The following is a 16,474-nucleotide window of genomic DNA, read 5'->3' on the forward strand; positions in this document are numbered from 1 at the left end:
TAACTTAAGTCATCAAGAAAGAACTTGTGAGTGATAAAGATTAAGAAGAGATTTGCAATAATTGATAACGTGATTTTTCACAAGAATAATTTTTAGTGTTTAACTGGCTAAGTTGTCTTTGGGATAATCTCTCCAGTGTGATGTATTGTCTAAAGGATCTCACACAGCTGTAATCCTGTGGGAAACTGTTCATTTTGGTTTAAAACTACTGTTAACTGCTTTAATTTCCAGGCTTTTATTTGCCATAGATTTTATTTTAACATTTTCCCCTCTAATTCAGTCCTTTTGTTCTGGCTTCTATGGCCCTGGATACACACGTGATAGTAAGACTACATTTTTTTTTCAGAGATTCTTATCATTTTTTTTCCCCAAGGATCCCAAACTCCAGTTCAGTTTTCATTGTTATCAAAGAGATGGAGTAGTTTATAGCCATTTGCTTTCAAACCCAAGTCTCTGGTCTTCAAGACTTTTTACTGTTTTCCTGCTTCATTTTGTTTCATTTCCCCCTGACTCTTTTGACCATCTCCCCTGTTTGCCACCTTCTGCACACGGTTTCTGGTTCTTTGCTTCAGCACGGGCTAGTCTTTCTGTTTGGAATTTCTTCTCTCTTCCCAGAAGTGTTGTTGTTACTATCAACACACTCATGTCTTATTTTTGCTTTTGCGACCCTTTGGCGATAACATCCCCATGTATGCCCGTTACTGGGCCGCTGGGTACCTGTGCTGTGCTTCTGTAAGGGGCATGTATCTGCCCGCACAGCTGTGAGCCTCAGATCTTTGCTCTGACGTCGTAACCTAGGATCGTGTCCTGGAATGCACCAGTAAAGATGAAGTGTCCTTGCCTTGTGTTGAACATATTAGTATATACACAATATATATGGCAGTTTCATTTAACCATTTTTTGCTTATAATTTTATGTTTTTTTAGACTAAGAATTAGAGGCGCTTTATTCTTTGTTCATGCTACTTTTGTATCATACAGCGGTTTGTGACTTTTTGCATTTTACCTCTGAAATACAAAGCCCTTCAAGGAATGCAAAAAGAAAAAAAAAACAAAAAATTTTTATAAATGCAACTTGTAATTTTTAAATGTCTACAGTTGATATAAAGTAATTTTAAAGTTCTCATATTTCCAAAAGTATATTCCTAGTATAATCTTGTGAAGAGGCTTTTTCTGTTTCTGGGAAAGGAATGCCAGAGTTCACATACAGATCATTTATGCGTTAATTGGGTTGTGTCTTTGCAGTTGACTGGATTATTGCTGATATTTTGGCCATCAGGCAGAATGCTCTTGGACATGTACGCTACGTGCTGAAAGATGGGTTAAAGTGGCTTCCGCTGTATGGGTGTTATTTTTCTCAGGTAACTTTTTCCATGTTTTCTTCATTATGTATGTAGCTTGTAAAAATTTTAGATTTGGAAATTTAGCATGCACTTAATATAAATGTATAGGTTGTTTTATTTTTATGGGTTTAATAATTTATTCCAAACAGAAGTAATTTTACTTGGGCATTTTTAATGGTGTGCATTTCTGTACACGTCTGATCACCTAGGTAGTTAAATACCAAAAATACAAGTGTACAAAAATCAACTAGGAAAATTTAAAGGCATAGAATCGACAGATGATTACCTTAAGAAACTAATATTAAAACTTAATTATGATCTGTAGGATATTAAAAAAACAGTGTGCTGTAATGCAAGAGTGTTGAGCATGAGTGCCAGGCACATAATAAACATTTAGTATAGGATATTTTCCAGAATGCCGTTAATTTGCTTCTCCGGCATACATTTGGTCAAGCCGCTTATCTGCTCAAAGTGTGTGTTTCTCAACTGTACCACGTGCCAGTTCCCGTGCGTGGCATTCATGCTCCACCGTGACCTGCCTCCCTGCAACCCACCTTTCTTTTCCTAGCCTGAATCGGTTTCTCCCTCCCTATCCTTCTTCGAGGTGTTGCTTTAGTTCAAGGCAATATGCTTTCCTCTGTCTCCAGGGCCCAGTTTAGATGCGATTATGAAACCCTTCCTGAGCCTGGCGGTTCCCTGCACCCTGCTTTTGTCTTGGGCTGTCTTTATTATCACACTTACCAGATTCTCTTGATATCATACTTGTATACATATTTCACTTCCCCACTAATTTTTAAGTTCCTTAAGGAAAGATACCTGGTCTTCACTTCTGTAGCTTCCATATACCTGGGAAAGAACCCAGGTGTTTTTTAATTAAAAAAGACTTTAAGAAGCAAGTTGAATGACAGGCAAGAACTAGTATGTCAAGAGTAGGCATCACATCCACTACAGCTTGGGGAAATTTTACGTTGTGGTATAAACCTGCTGTGGCTTTTAATTCTAAAGAGTTAGTAAAGAATGAATCAGTCCTCTCTATTTGGGCAAACAGTGACATGCCTTCTGTAGAGCACCTTGAGTTTTTCCTCTGCACTCAGGCACGCCGGTTTCTATCTGGAAGGAACCACCATCAGGATGGAAGGCCACCTTGCTTCCTCTCCTCTTTATAGTCTCTATACTGTCCCCTCCTTGCTCCTATCTGTGCATTTCCTTTTACTCATATTCTTGGTTAAGACAAAATCAAGTTCAGCCAGTCAGTTTATTTTACAGATGAGTTCAAATTAGCACAAGCGAGTGCAAATAATACGGTGACTTGATGCAAAGTTTTGGCGAGGGACACTTACAAAGTTTCACGAAGGATCCCTTAATTTGTATGACAGTGCCTGGGTCAGTTGGCTAGGGCTGCCCTAACAAAATACCACAGTCTGGACCTTAAATAACAGACATTTATTTCCCCACAGTTCTAGAGGCTGGAAGTGCCAGATCAATGTGTTAATCAGGATTGCTTTTTGCCGAGGCCTCTCTCTCCGTGGCTTCCAGTCCGCTGCCTTCTCCCTCTGTCTCTCCTCTGTGCATATGCCTGTTGGTGTCCTAATCTCCTCTTCTTCTGCATTAGGACCCACCCTAAATGACCTTGTTTAACCTGATTACCTTCTTAAATGCCCCATCTCCAAATACCATCAGGTATTGGGGGTTAGGGCTTCAACATATAAATTTGGGGGGAACACAGTTGAGTTCATAACAGTGCTACATAAACATCGGTAGTTGGGTCAGTCTTAAAAATCCCTAAAGATCATAAGTATTGTCATTTTAAGGATACTTTCAGTGATTCTCCGTCACTGGAAAAATTGAGAGCTAAGAACTATGTTATTGATCGAGTTTTTCATTTTAAAAAATGAAAGCGTTTTTAACTCTCGACAAAACTAAATGTTCATGTATTTTCCTGTACCATGTAGCATGCAGTTTTTATTTCAGTTGTGTTGAAACCTAGGAGAGCTTTTAGTTAAATGTTTATTAGATGCTAATATTTGAATGTATTAAATATAGTTTAATTCCTAAAATGTAATTTTATTCTGGGGAGTAAAGTTACCTTTTTGATGACTGGCCATTTGATATTTTAATAGTAAATATTTTCCCTCCCTTTTTCTTTTTTTTTTTTTTAATGTGACAGCATGGAGGGATCTATGTAAAGCGAAGTGCCAAATTTAATGAAAAGGACATGAGAAACAAGCTGCAGAGCTACATGAACGCAGGAACTCCAGTAAGATCGTGCTCCTTTTTATTATTTTCCTTATCAATTCCCAGTTTTTAAGAACTAAATTAGAACTTAAGAATTGTGTTGAAAATGTATTATTCCATGAATAAATAATTGAGAGTTGAGGCAGTAAAAACCGTCTACGTAGAGGTGAGCGGCTGTTTTCGGCCATCAGGAAGAGGCCGCAGACTCTTCAGTCCTTTGCTGGTGGTAAGGACCTCCAGATGAGCACAAGAACGGTGGGTGACTGTGGTTTGTGAATGGAAGTCCATACCACACCTGCGACCTTGCACTTCAGCTACTAATTGCTCATCTTCAGGATCACATATAGTTTCAAAAGAAACAAATTTTCTTTGTGTCAGTATAAATTTGGATTGCTTGTATACATTCAGTTATTTGAAAAGTCAAGAAAAGTATGAATATCTGCAAATGAAGAATCATTCAGTATAAGTGTTGTTTCATAAAACTTTGTTCCCTAAAAAAGGAATCTCAGGATCCTCTTCGAAGGATGCTAACTGCTGCCCAGGGGCTTTCCCCTCCGGCCCCCTGTGAGGGCAGAGCACCCTGATCACAGCGACCGCTTGAGCTTTGGTCACCAGCGCGCAGGAACTTAGCTCACGGCCACAAGTTTTGTTTTTTTTCCTCCCTCATCCTCAATCTCCTCCTCCTCCCTCTTGTTTTCTCTCTGCCTTCCTTGCTCTTTTCCTCTCCTCGCCAGGGCTCATAGGTAGCAGCCAGAACTCATATTGAAAGATGAGTTTTCCACAGTCAGCTGATGAAGTGCTCCAACGTTCAAGACTTTTGCTTATGAACCTTGTCTAGTCGTTCTGACATTGTGAAACCGTGTTCTGTTTGGCATGACCTGGCGTAGAATGTAGTGCCCCTTCGTCCTGTTACTACTCACCCTTGAGAACAAAGTGTAGCCTTTTGAAAGGTCTGTTTACTCTGAAAAATTTGGCTTACTGGGCAGAATGGGGGCCGTTGTTTATAGATCTCCGTAAGACAGAAGAGATTGGCAATATGTATATTTACTGTCTTTTCAAAAAATAATTTAAAATTTCAGCACTGACTTACACATTAAAGAGTCCACCCCGCTTCTCCCCGCTAGCTATGCGTCATCCCAGGCAGGGGAGCTGCCGTGAGGTCTCCTGGGTATTCTGTAGACATTGTGCCAAACAGATGCATTCAGTCCCCTCTTTCCATGATTTCGGTGTTCTGTACGCAGTTTCCCCTCGCTTCTCTGTTATGTCTTTTTCTCTCTGGCTCCCCCTCCCTCCTCCTCAGTGTTACATGTTTTTTTCTCTCTGGCTGCCTTCATGAGTTTCTCTTTGTTTTTGGTTTGCAGCAGTTTAAGTATTATACATCTTAGTGTGCTCTTTTTCTTTTGCCTCCCTCTTTATCCTGCTTGGTCTTCTCTGAACTTGGACTTTTGGTTTCATGTCTGTCATTAATTTTGGACCATCCCTTGCTCTTATTTCTTTAAATGTTATTCCTACCCTGTTCTCTCTTCTCCAATTACATGTCTTTGGGGCTATTTGTTCCACAGTCTTTTTCTGCTTTTTGTTTTGTTTTTTTCACTCTCTTTTTTCCCTGTTGTCTTACAGTGTAGGTAATATCCACTGACCTATTTTCCTGTTCACTGATTGTTCCTTTGGCTTTGCCTAGTCTGCTGGTGGTGCCAGGTAGAGGCATTCTCCATCTCTGTTCCTGTTTTTCATTCCCGGTATTTCCCTTTGATTCTGTCTCACAGTTTCCATGTCTGTGCTAAACGTATCCATCTGATCATGAGGATTGCCCACCTTTTCTACTAGAACGTTTACTGTGTTGCTAGTAGTTGTTTGAAATTCCCCATCTGGTAATTACAACATCTCTGATTCTGAAATTTTTGATTGCTTTGTCTCTTCAGACTGCTTCATCTTGCCTTTTTTATACCTGCTACGATTTTGTTGCAAGTTGGGCCTCTTGAGTAGGACAGTGGAGACTGAAGTAGTTTTGATGCCTGAGAATGGCTACGCTTGTCTTTTTGTGAGGCCTTCAGTGAGGGCTTGAGTCAGTTGAGTCAGGAGTTGTACCGGATTTGGGTTTTACTGTTGCAATAATTTTTCTCACAGACTTCAAATTACTGTAGCATTCTTTACTTTGTGTATAGGGTGGGAGATGTTTTGCTAGAGAGTTTTTGTCAATGCCTGTTCCACACTGAGTTTTTTGCACTACACTTAGAGTCTCCTTTTTGCACCTCCCCCAACGGCGTCCTCTGGTACTTGTTACTGAAATCTTGTTAGTTTGGTGAGGAGGGGAGGGGGGAGGCAGAGAGGGAAGGCATGGTTTGTTGTCTAAGTCTCAGGAAGGGTCTTGGGGTGGAGGCTTCTCCCCGCTTCTCTCCTGCCTTGCTCCCAGCTCTAAATCTGTGCCCAGGATGTATTCTTGCTCATCCCCTGCAGAAAGTTTTAACCTTCTGTTCATTTCCCCCCAGCTGCGTTGGATTTTCATCAACTTGAGGGTTTAAGAATGTTGTTCCACAGGAAAGATAGAGGGGAAGGATCTCTGCTGGGCTTTGTGCCTTCCCAGCACTGGCTCTGTTGTCCCCCAAGCCTGCACCACCATCATCATCGTCATGAGGATGAGTTTGCAAGACATTGCCCTGGCTCAGCCTTTTTTTCTTTTTCTACTTCTCTTTTTCTTCTTTTTGGTTTGCATGTATATGTGGGTGTGTGTATTTGTATGTTTGTACAAAGTTGTGGTAAATTATCCTGTGTCTGTAGCCCCCAGGAGTTCTTCTGTTGAACTAGCCCATACTCAGCCTTTTGCAGCTTGTTAAAATTTTAATTAAATCTTGTTATTGCCATCTGTTGGCATTTGCCCCAGGTAAATGTGTGCATGAATCTCCTCTCCTCTGAATTGCCTTCTTTCCTTAGATGTTCAGGTGAGTTGTTGCCATGCAGCCTTAACTCTGAAGGGTTCAGTTTGTTGTTTTCCCAGTTACTCTTGTAATATTCTTTGTCCTAAGTGGAAGCCTCCCTCCTGTTTTTTTGTTAATGTGTTGTAAAACTTGGAATGATTTCAGATTTACAAAAACATTGCATGGATAGTCCAGAGTTTCCCATTTAATCTTCACCTACTTTTAATGTTAACATTTAATATTAACATCTTTAGAAACCATGGTACACTTGTCAAAACTAAGAAAGAAACGGTGTCATACTATTAATTGACCTACAGACTATTCAGATCTCTCAAGTTTTTCTACTAATGTCCTTTGTGTTTCAAGATGCAATCCACTGTACCACAAATCCATTTAATACCTGTGTTTTAAATTTATTGTGTTTTTCATGGTATGCTGTACTGTATGGTTATTATCAAATCTGTTATTTTTGTTTTAATCTTCAAACTTTGTTTCTTTAAATATTGAAGGCATCATTTAAAAGATGTATTAAGTAAATATGTATTTAGTGATCTCAGTATGTGAAGCCCTGCCGTTTTCTGCCAATTCTTGCTCATGGTACTTTCTTTCCTTATGTGCTTGGTTATCTTTATTTGCTCCCGATTCTATTTGGAAAATTATCTGTAGAAATCAACTCGAAGAGTAGAAAGTGCCTTCCTCCAGAGAATATTTGCATTTGTTTAGCTGGGCCCCTTAAAGCTTCTTCAGCGTGAGCCCACCCAACGGAATTCTGAACTTGAGGTTAACTAGACCAAAGTTGCAAATCCATGTGAGACTGATTGACTTCTGGTTTACTTTTGCTCTAAGAGTATAGCCTTTGGTGTTCCTTTTACGTCTTTTCACTTTTTTTTTTTTTCGTTTTTTTGAGAGAGAGATTGAGAGAGAGCACAAGCAGGGGGAGCGGCAGGCAGAAGGAGAGGGAGAAGCAGGCTTCCCGCTGAGCGAGGATCCCGATGCGGGGCTCAATCTAGGACCTTGGGATCATGACCTGAGCCGAGGGCTTGCGCTTAACCGACTGAGCCACCCAGGCGTCCCAACTTCTTTTCACTCTTAATAGAAGGTCCACGGGCTTTGATTTTTATCTTTCAGCTCTTTGATAATTTTTAAATGACGTTATATCCAGCTTTTTAAATTTTCATTAGGAAGGCTTGTTCAAATAACGTAGTCTTTTACTTTGGGCTACCAGAGAACTTTCTGTTTTTCAAGGGCAGAACTGTAGCTTTTGGATGTTCATGCAACAGTGCTGAATTACAGACTGGCAGTGCCATGAGTGGTTGTCACTTTGAGGCCAAATCAGATGTGGGTTCATTTCTCAGGTCTGCCATTTAAACTTTGTTACTTTGCACAAGTCACTTAACTTTTCTAAGCTTGTTTTCTTTATATGTTAAACCTATTAATAATTCACTTGGTAGCTAGGATTAAATAACATGTTTGAAAGTTATGCTTCTTGTAGTAGCTTCTGATCACGCTGTAACAGATTACCACAAACTCACCAACCGCAAAAGTACAGGCAGCAGAAGCAAAAATAAGTAGGACTACACCAAACTAAAACGTTTCTGCACAGCAAAGGAAGTAATTGACAAAAATGAAAAAACAACCTGCAGAAAGGGAGAAAATATTTGCAAACGACATATCCAAGGCTAATTTTCAAGATTAACATGCAGTCCACCAGCAAAAAAAAAACCAAATAGCCCAATTTAAGCAACGGGCAAAGGACTTAAAAGACATTTCTCCAAAGACGACCTACAGTTAAATGGCCAACAGGTATATGAAAAGGTGCTCAGCCTCACTTGTCATCAGGGAAATGCCGGTCACAGCTGTAATGAGATTAATATCTGACACCTGTTACAATGACTGTTAAAATAGTTTTCAAAAGTTAAGGATTGGTTGAGGATTTAGAGAAAAGAGAATGCTTAGACATTTTCGGCGGTAATATAAATTGGTACAGCCATTACAAAAAATGGAATGGAGTTTCCTCAGAAGATTAAAAATAGAGATATTATATCCAGCAATTCCACTTCTGGGTATATATTCAAAAGAAATAGGATTATTTCCCGCAGTCCTATTCACTGTAGCATTATCCACAATAACAAGGCATGGAAATAACCTAAATGTCCATCAACAAATGAGTAAAAAAAAAAAAATGTATGTATACACAATGGAATATTTTTCAGTGTTAAAAAAGAAGGAAGTCCTGTCATTTATGACAATGTGGATGAACCTTGAGGGCATTACACTAACTGAAATAAACCAGACATAGAACAACAAATACTGCATGGTCTCACTTGCATGTGGAATTTTAACTGAGGAGTAGAGCAATGGTTTACCAGGGCCTTAGGGAGTGGAGGAAATGGGGATGTGTTGGTCAAAGGGTACAAACTTTCAGTTATAAGACGAGTAAGTTCTGAGGACGTAAGTACGGCATGATGCCTGTAGTTAATAATACCATATTGTATACTTGAAATTTGTTAAAAAGAATAGATTTTAAGTGTTTTTACCACACAAAAAAAATATGGTAACTATGCAAGGTGATGGGTAGGTATATTACTTTGTGGTAATCATTTTACAATGTCTGTGTATATTAAGATATCACATTGTATACCTTAAATGTATACAGTTTTTATTGTCAATCACACCCTTAAAAAGCTAGGAAAAATAACGTACATTTATCTTAACCATTCTGGAGATCAGCAGTGCAAAATGGGTCTCACTGGACTAAAATCGTGGTGTCATTGGGGCTGAGGTCCCTTCTGGAGACTGTAAGGGAGAATCCATTTTCTTGCCTCTTTCAGATTCTAAAGGTTGCCTGCATTCCCTAGGTCATGGCTTCTTTCTGTCTTCAAAGCCAGCAATAGCTGGTCTTTTTTTGCAGCCATCATTCCAGTTCTGAGTCTTCTGCCTCCCTCTTTCATCTTTAGAACCCTTGTGAGGACATTGGCCCCACCTGGACATTCTAGGCTGATCTCATTATCCCTCAGTCCAATGCTAGCAGTCTTCACTCCCCCTTGCCATGTTCTATAACGTAGTCACAGATTCTTAAAGATTAGGATGTGGACATTTTGGGGAGGGGGCATTATTCTGCCTGCCACATTCATGTATGCATTTGTGTGATTTTGTAATTGTTTTCTGATCATACCTGTAGCACTTTCATACTTAAATTAAGCTCTTTGAGGAAGGAGATTGTTACTTTATATCCACCAGTTTTTTGCATTTTTTCCCTCTGTAAATGTATAATGGAATTTTTAATGAGTTGAAAGTTTCTGATTGTAATTTTAGAAAGACCCTTTTTAACAGTTGTGGTTTGCTAGACTGGATTAATTTGGAGGAAAGAAAGCAGAGATGAACTATCTTATTTATATTCTGTACATCTAAATATGAAATGGCTTTTTATTTAAAGAGAAAGCAGTAATTAAAAGATGTCTAGCTAATCAAAGTTTATTAAGTTCTGAGATATCATTTCCATATAAATGTGCCTGCTTTGAAACTCTTTAGTGAGCTAGAGAGAATTTTTAAAAACCAGAGGGGAAGGAAACAATATAAAGAGCCTGCCACACAGTGCTTGATATTTTCATATACTTCCTTTTATGCTCACAGCTATCCTGAGTCTTCATTTGGGAATGAAACTGAGACTCAAAGTATCATATGATCTCACTGATACGAGGAATTCTTAATCTCAGGAAACAAACTGAGGGTTGCTGGAGTGGTGCGGGGTGGGAGGGATGGGGTGGCTGGGTGATAGACATTGGGGAGGGTATGTGCTATGGTGAGCGCTGTGAATTGTGTAAGACTGTTGAATCACGGATCGGTACCTCTGAAACAAATAATACATTATATGTTAAAAAAAAAAAAAAGATAGCAAGAAGGGAAGAATGAAGGGGGGAAATCAGAGGGGGAGACGAACCATGAGAGACGATGGACTCTGAGAAACAAACTGAGGGTTCTAGAGGGGAGGGGGGTGATGGGTTAGCCTGGTGATGGGTATTAAAGAGGGCACGTACTGCATGGAGCACCGGGTGTTGTGTTATAAGCAAACAATGAATCATGGAACACTACATCAAAAACTAATGATGTAATGTATGGTGACTAACACAACATAATAAAATAAAATTGAAAAAAAATGCAGCCACTTGCATCCATGCAGTACAAGGTTCTGATATTTGTTCCCTTTGTATGAAGATTGATTTCAGTGTGCCTACAAAATCCTAAAGGATTCAGAAAGAAAATATGTATACTGTTGACTTAAATGGCAAACTTTAAATACATTCAATATCACTTAAATGTCAGTAGTTGTATTTTATTATGAATGCATGATCTTGAGCCTTAACTATTATAACCTGTTTCTGTTCCTCAGAAATGTTTTAACTTGACCAAGATGCCTTTGGGAGAAACCCTTAAGTAAACGTAATTTCAGGGTTCTGTTTCTTTCTATAAGTGTTCCTTCCCATTCTTCATGTGATGGGGACCAATGAGGAACTAGCGTTAACTTGGTGAGATGATGACAGCTGGTGCTTTATCTAAATCTCTTAGTTTTCTGTTTCTTGGAAATGCTTTAATATAGAAACTGCTTCAGATATTTAAATTTAACCTTAACTTGCTTCTATAAATTCAAGACTATTAACTGATTTTAGTTTGAAAATTGTATCTTTTACTTGTAAACCATGTTTGCCACGAACCTTCCAAAAACTGTGTAAAGAATTATTTTTAACATAGTCTTACAACATAGTCTACTTTTTAGAAACTATAGAAAATAATAAATACAACCTGTTAACCACACACACACACACACAAAGTAAATTAATTTATCCAAAGCATGGAGAAGAGGCTGTTTTTAACAGAAAGTCATCAGTTCCATAACTGGTTGTAATGTGAATATATTTTAAACTCTTAAATAGCTCTTTTCTTTTTGAATGGAATTTTAATATGAAATAGCTTGCTGATTTCCACTAGAGTCTGAAGTATCTATGCTTAAGATGGTACCTCACATCTTGAATAGAGATCTTATACGCAAAGTCAGTCCTCATTAAAGAAAACAGAAAATCTGGTTCCTTTTAAATGAAAACTTAGTAGAATAAAAGATTTCTATGAACAGTAGCAATAACCTTGTACGTAATTTGGTTTGTTTGTGACTGTTTGCCAGTTATTTCCTGTCATCCTTGGGGCTTCCCTGTCCTCGAGCAGGGATTTTCCTTAATTGGAAGTGGGTCCAGAGACGGGCACCCTGCCCCGGAGTCTTTCTTTTTTTGCCCTGATGCTCCATGTTTAGTCCTTTCCCTCCTTCTGTTGCCACCTTCGCCATCTCCATGGGAACTGAGAAGAGAGCTGCCTTTTTGGTCGGCAGTGGGAAAGCAGTGGTGAGGAAGTTATCAGGTGTGAACAGCTGAAGGAGGAAAAAAGTTTTACTTTAAAATCTTGACTCTAATCTGTGCTCTGTGTCATGCTCAGCTCTCATTAGAGAGAACGAGGAGACCTGCTTTGGCCGTGCAGCCTTTAGAGGCTGCTGTCCTTGTGAATGCAGCGCGCAGAGCTGATTCTGGGGAAGGCTCTTGGCCACTGCTCAGGTTCTGTCACTTTTCTTTGCCCCTGATGAGTCATCTCACGTTTCGAAAGCACATCTGTTTTAAACAACAGCAAATTGCAGTATTATTTTGCGCCAAGCACCATGTTAATTAGACTACATAAATTATCACCTTTATCATTACAGTATCTCTACCAGTTGGAGGTACAGCCATCCTTTCCTTTTGTAGACAAGAAGCTCCAGGCACAGAGAGGATAAGGAATTTATCCCAGCTCTCAGGGCCTGTAAGTGGAGTCTGGGGTTTGAAGCCAAGTATTCAGACTGTTCTATACTCTTTCTCTAGTTACAGTCTTTGTATATATGATTTCCTATAAAAGATCATCTGCTTTGTGGAGTAATGGCCAGTTTGGGGCTGTTAAAATGTAACTCCTCGGAATATTCCTATACGAGTCTTTCTTTGCATCAGTGACTTGCCTTTTCATCATAACAGAGTCTTAAAGAACCAAAGTTTTAAAAAATTTTGCCTACATCCGATTTATTGATCTCTCCTAAAATTTCTGCTTTTTCTGTCCTACTGTAAAAGGTTTTGCCAAACTCAATGATACTAAGATTTTCTCCTTTGTTTTCTTTTGGAAGTTTTATAGTTTTAGTTTGCATTTAGGTCTATGGCCCATTTTGAGTTAACTTTTGTATTCGGTGTAAGGTCAAGGTTTGTGTGTCTAAATATGGACATCGATCACCACTTACTGTGAAGGTTATTCTTTTCCCCATTGTTTGAAATAAATTGATTGCATACGTGTGGGTCTGTTTCTGAACCATTTATTCTGTTCCACTGATCTATCTGTATATCCCCATGCCTATGCCACACTCTCTTGATTACTCTTGCGTTATTATAAGTTTTGAAATCTGGTGTAGTTAAATCTTATATATTTGTTCTTTTTCAGAGTCACTTGGCTGTTTTAGGTCCTTTGCATTTCCCATATAAATTCTAAAATCAGCTTGTCAGTTTCTGCATAAAGCTCGCTGGGTTTTTTTATTTGGATTGCATTGAATCTATAGATAAATCTGGGAAGAATTGCTATCATAACAATATTGAATCTTTGGACCCCAAAACACAGTCTTTATTTAGGTCTTCTTTAATGTCTCTCAGCAGCATTTTGTGGTTTTTAACTGCACAGGTTTACACATCTTTTGCCAAAGGTATCCACATTTGCCGAAAGAAATTCTTTTTTTTTTTTTAAATACGTTGGGGAGTTTTTTTAACAGGCCATAATTACAATAACCACAAAATAAGTTACTAAAAATAAAAAACAAAAATGTTAACTTCAACAGGCTCTACTAGAAATTTAATATTCATTTTATGTATTCATTATAAAGTACTCTTAGTTCAATTATAAAATTTAAGTTTTGGGTTTTTTCTTTTAAATAGAAAATACAAGTACGGGCTTCTAATTTGTTATATTTGGATAGACTGATTTACACAAATCCTAATGTGATGGGCTACCAAATACTTGGCACCTCTGAGCAGTAAAAGTTACATCAAAAAGACATAGTAATGTTCTTACCAGTATTAATAGAAACTTACATATAAAAAACTACTATTTGAAACTTTTAAGTCATAAAACACCAGGCCAAAAGTTTTTCTCAACCTCTTCTTTCCTAAGCATAACTACGTCTCCTCAGTGGGGGTAGTTTCGTGACAATGCCAACATTTCACAGGAAGGTGGGCACATGGGCCTTTCCCCTCCTCATTAGAAGTTAATTTGTTAGGACTTATGGTGGCCACATGATGTTTCAAATACTAGCAGGAGACAAATGAGTCGACTTAGGAACACAAAAAGTAAACTGTGATATAAAGAATAAGAAAAGGGATGAAACATTTCAATAAGCTCAGATATGACATGATGATATTATCACAGGCCTGAGTATCTTCTTTATCTCCTAAATAAGTTGCGCCCCCAACAGGAAAAAGGTCACCTCACAGAGAACGCTATGAGATTTTTAAGTCACTAGAGTCCTTTCCATCTTCTCTTCCTCATCAGCTCTTGATACTGCTGTCAAATTCTACAAACTATTATATGCACTGATTTTACCCATACTTTCTCCGCAGATATCTCTGTGGCCCATGCAGTATTTTAAGATGGCTGGCTGGTGTGAATCTACACAGTATATTCAACATCCATCTTCACTTAACACATTAGTGTGCCCCAAGTTCATCCAAGATGTTAAAAGAAGGGAAGAAAATCTACTAGGATTAGCCATAACTGTCCATAGTTGTAATTTCAAAACACAGAAGATGCAAATGTGGGAAAACCTCCTTTAGTATCAAGCATAGCTTCAGGCATCAGGGTACTGAAAGCGGGAGGAAGTAGGTCCACAAGGGTGTCTTGTTTTTGTGCACTTATCTGGGGTGCTGTTTCCAGGGAAGGAGCTCCTTTATAGAGTGTGCCCAAGATGGATTTCTCTAAGTTGCTCTCAGAGTTGTCCAGCTGCCCTTGCCAATAAGTCAGTCTTTGTAGGTTGACAGAAACCACCAAAGCAGATGCAAATGGACTGTGGGGAAGCCTTCTTTAGTATCTAACATAGGTATAGTGCTGCACTTTCTCGGGCTGTGCCTGCAGCACCTGAGCGGTAGCGACCGGGGGCACCGAGGAAGCTGCGGAGCCGCCGGGCCCGGGGCCCTTCGACATGGTCCTGTCTTCCTGCCTCTTCGCCGCTCCCCTTTTATTATTCTTGCTGAAATAAATTCTTAATTTCATGTTTTCTGATGCTACTTGTAGATGGCATTATTTTTTAATTTATGACTGTTGTATCTAAACATTCAGTATATTGATTTTTTGTTCTGTAACCCTACTAGACTTATTATTTAGCAACATTAAAAAAACAGTAATGTTTCTTAGGTTTCTTACATGGACAGTTGTGTCATTTGTGTTATAAATACAGTTTTACTTCTTTCTTTTAATCTGGATGCCTTTTGTTTCTCTGTCTTGCCTACGTGCCCTGGCTAGAACCTCTAGAACAGCCCTGACTAGCACTGGTGAGAGGGGGCATCCTTGCCTTGTTACCCATCTGTTGGTGAAAGCACTCATTCTTTTACCATTATTTAGGTCTTAGGCCCATCATCCACTCCACTTACCCTCTTGTTATTCTCCTTCATAACATCTTGCTCTTCTTCTTCACAGTCATAGAAGTGTAATTATATTTGTAAAGTTTGTTTAATGTACTTTTTTCTCACTTGTCTCTAAAGACCATGTTTATTTCATTATCCTACATAGCACCTGGCACATAATAGGTATATAAGAAATACTTCTTGAATGAGCCCTGGAAGAATTGTTCATTCTTGCTTTCTTGTCGACCATCAGTGTTCTTTCTAATGAAATGTGTAAGAGATGGGAAAATAACACCACATGAATTACTAATAACCATTCAAATTATAAATCATTTTATTTTTGAATACTTGAACTAAAAGCTAAAAATCATCAGTGATTGGTTTCATGGCTTTGAATACAAAGTTTACTGATGTTAAAGATTTTATTTTTTTAATATTTTTTTTAAGGCATCTCTACACTCAGTGTGGGGCTGGAACCTATGACCCCACAGTGGGGAGTCGTGTGCTCTACCGAGTGAGCCAGCTAGTTGCCCCATAAGCTGATTTAAAATATGTTCTCATGATAATGAATTTGTGGGTTTGGGAACTAATTTTAATTTTTTTTCTTAGTTTTACCCATTTTTCTACATTTTCATGGCAGCTGTGGTTAATCTTTCGTTAGGATATATAGAAATCTAGTAATTTCTAAGTTAGGCAAAGATAGTGGGTTCTAAAGACAATTTATATGGATGAATAAAAAGTATATATATTTTCAGGGAAGCTGAAAATGCAGAATTGTAGAGCAACCAGTAATACAAGTTTTTCAGGTGAAAGTTTGGAAGAGATTAATCCTGAGTTTATCTACTAATGAAAAAATGTGAACTTTCCCATTGGTTTATTATGTAGGAGTTTTATAATCACAGATCACACGGATAAGGGAACGATTCTGTGCCAGATGTGTAGACAGCATCACCTGGGATCAGGTGAGGCTGGATACGATGGACATCACTTTCTTTCCTGCTGTGGTTCTAACCCTATGTTCCCTGTATTGTTTGTGTTTGGAAAGACTTGCTACGAATGTCTTCGTTGTGTGTTCCGGCCCTCAAGTAACCATGCTGGTGTAGTTTGGGTAACTCACCACTAAAGTTAGGAGTTTCTCATTGTATACTTTCACTGTTTCCGTCTTTATTTTCCCAAACAGATAAAAGTAAAAGCTTAGACTAATTGATTACTTAGTAAACATCCAGCTTTCTCCTTTATAAGTGCATTATTTCAATTTGTGAAGCTGCTTATAGATTGAATTGTTTAAATGCATTAAGGGAGCTGTGTAAAATAAGAAT

The 16,474-nt window shown here is 38.5% G+C and overlaps 1 protein-coding gene across 4 annotated transcripts in view; it reads left to right on the forward strand.

The window, feature by feature from the left end:
* The window catches only part of AGPAT5 (1-acylglycerol-3-phosphate O-acyltransferase 5), a 68,036-nt gene that overhangs the window by 18,858 nt on the left and 32,704 nt on the right, over nt 1-16,474 (forward strand). For all 4 annotated transcript variants that reach the window (XR_012381117.1, XR_012381116.1, XR_003210996.2 and 1 more), the window contains exons 3-4: nt 1,245-1,360; nt 3,510-3,599. Coding sequence is in view for 1 of the 4 variants with exons in the window: in XM_025886161.2 (XP_025741946.1) it covers nt 1,245-1,360; nt 3,510-3,599 (206 nt within the window). In the remaining 3 variants the exon portion in view is untranslated. The remainder of the gene's footprint in view (nt 1-1,244; nt 1,361-3,509; nt 3,600-16,474) is intronic.

Source organism: Callorhinus ursinus, unplaced genomic scaffold (assembly GCF_003265705.2).
Source record: "Callorhinus ursinus isolate GAN/ISIS: 27379988/994484 unplaced genomic scaffold, GSC_fseal_2.0 scaffold17, whole genome shotgun sequence".
Classification (NCBI taxonomy): Eukaryota; Metazoa; Chordata; class Mammalia; order Carnivora; family Otariidae; genus Callorhinus; species Callorhinus ursinus.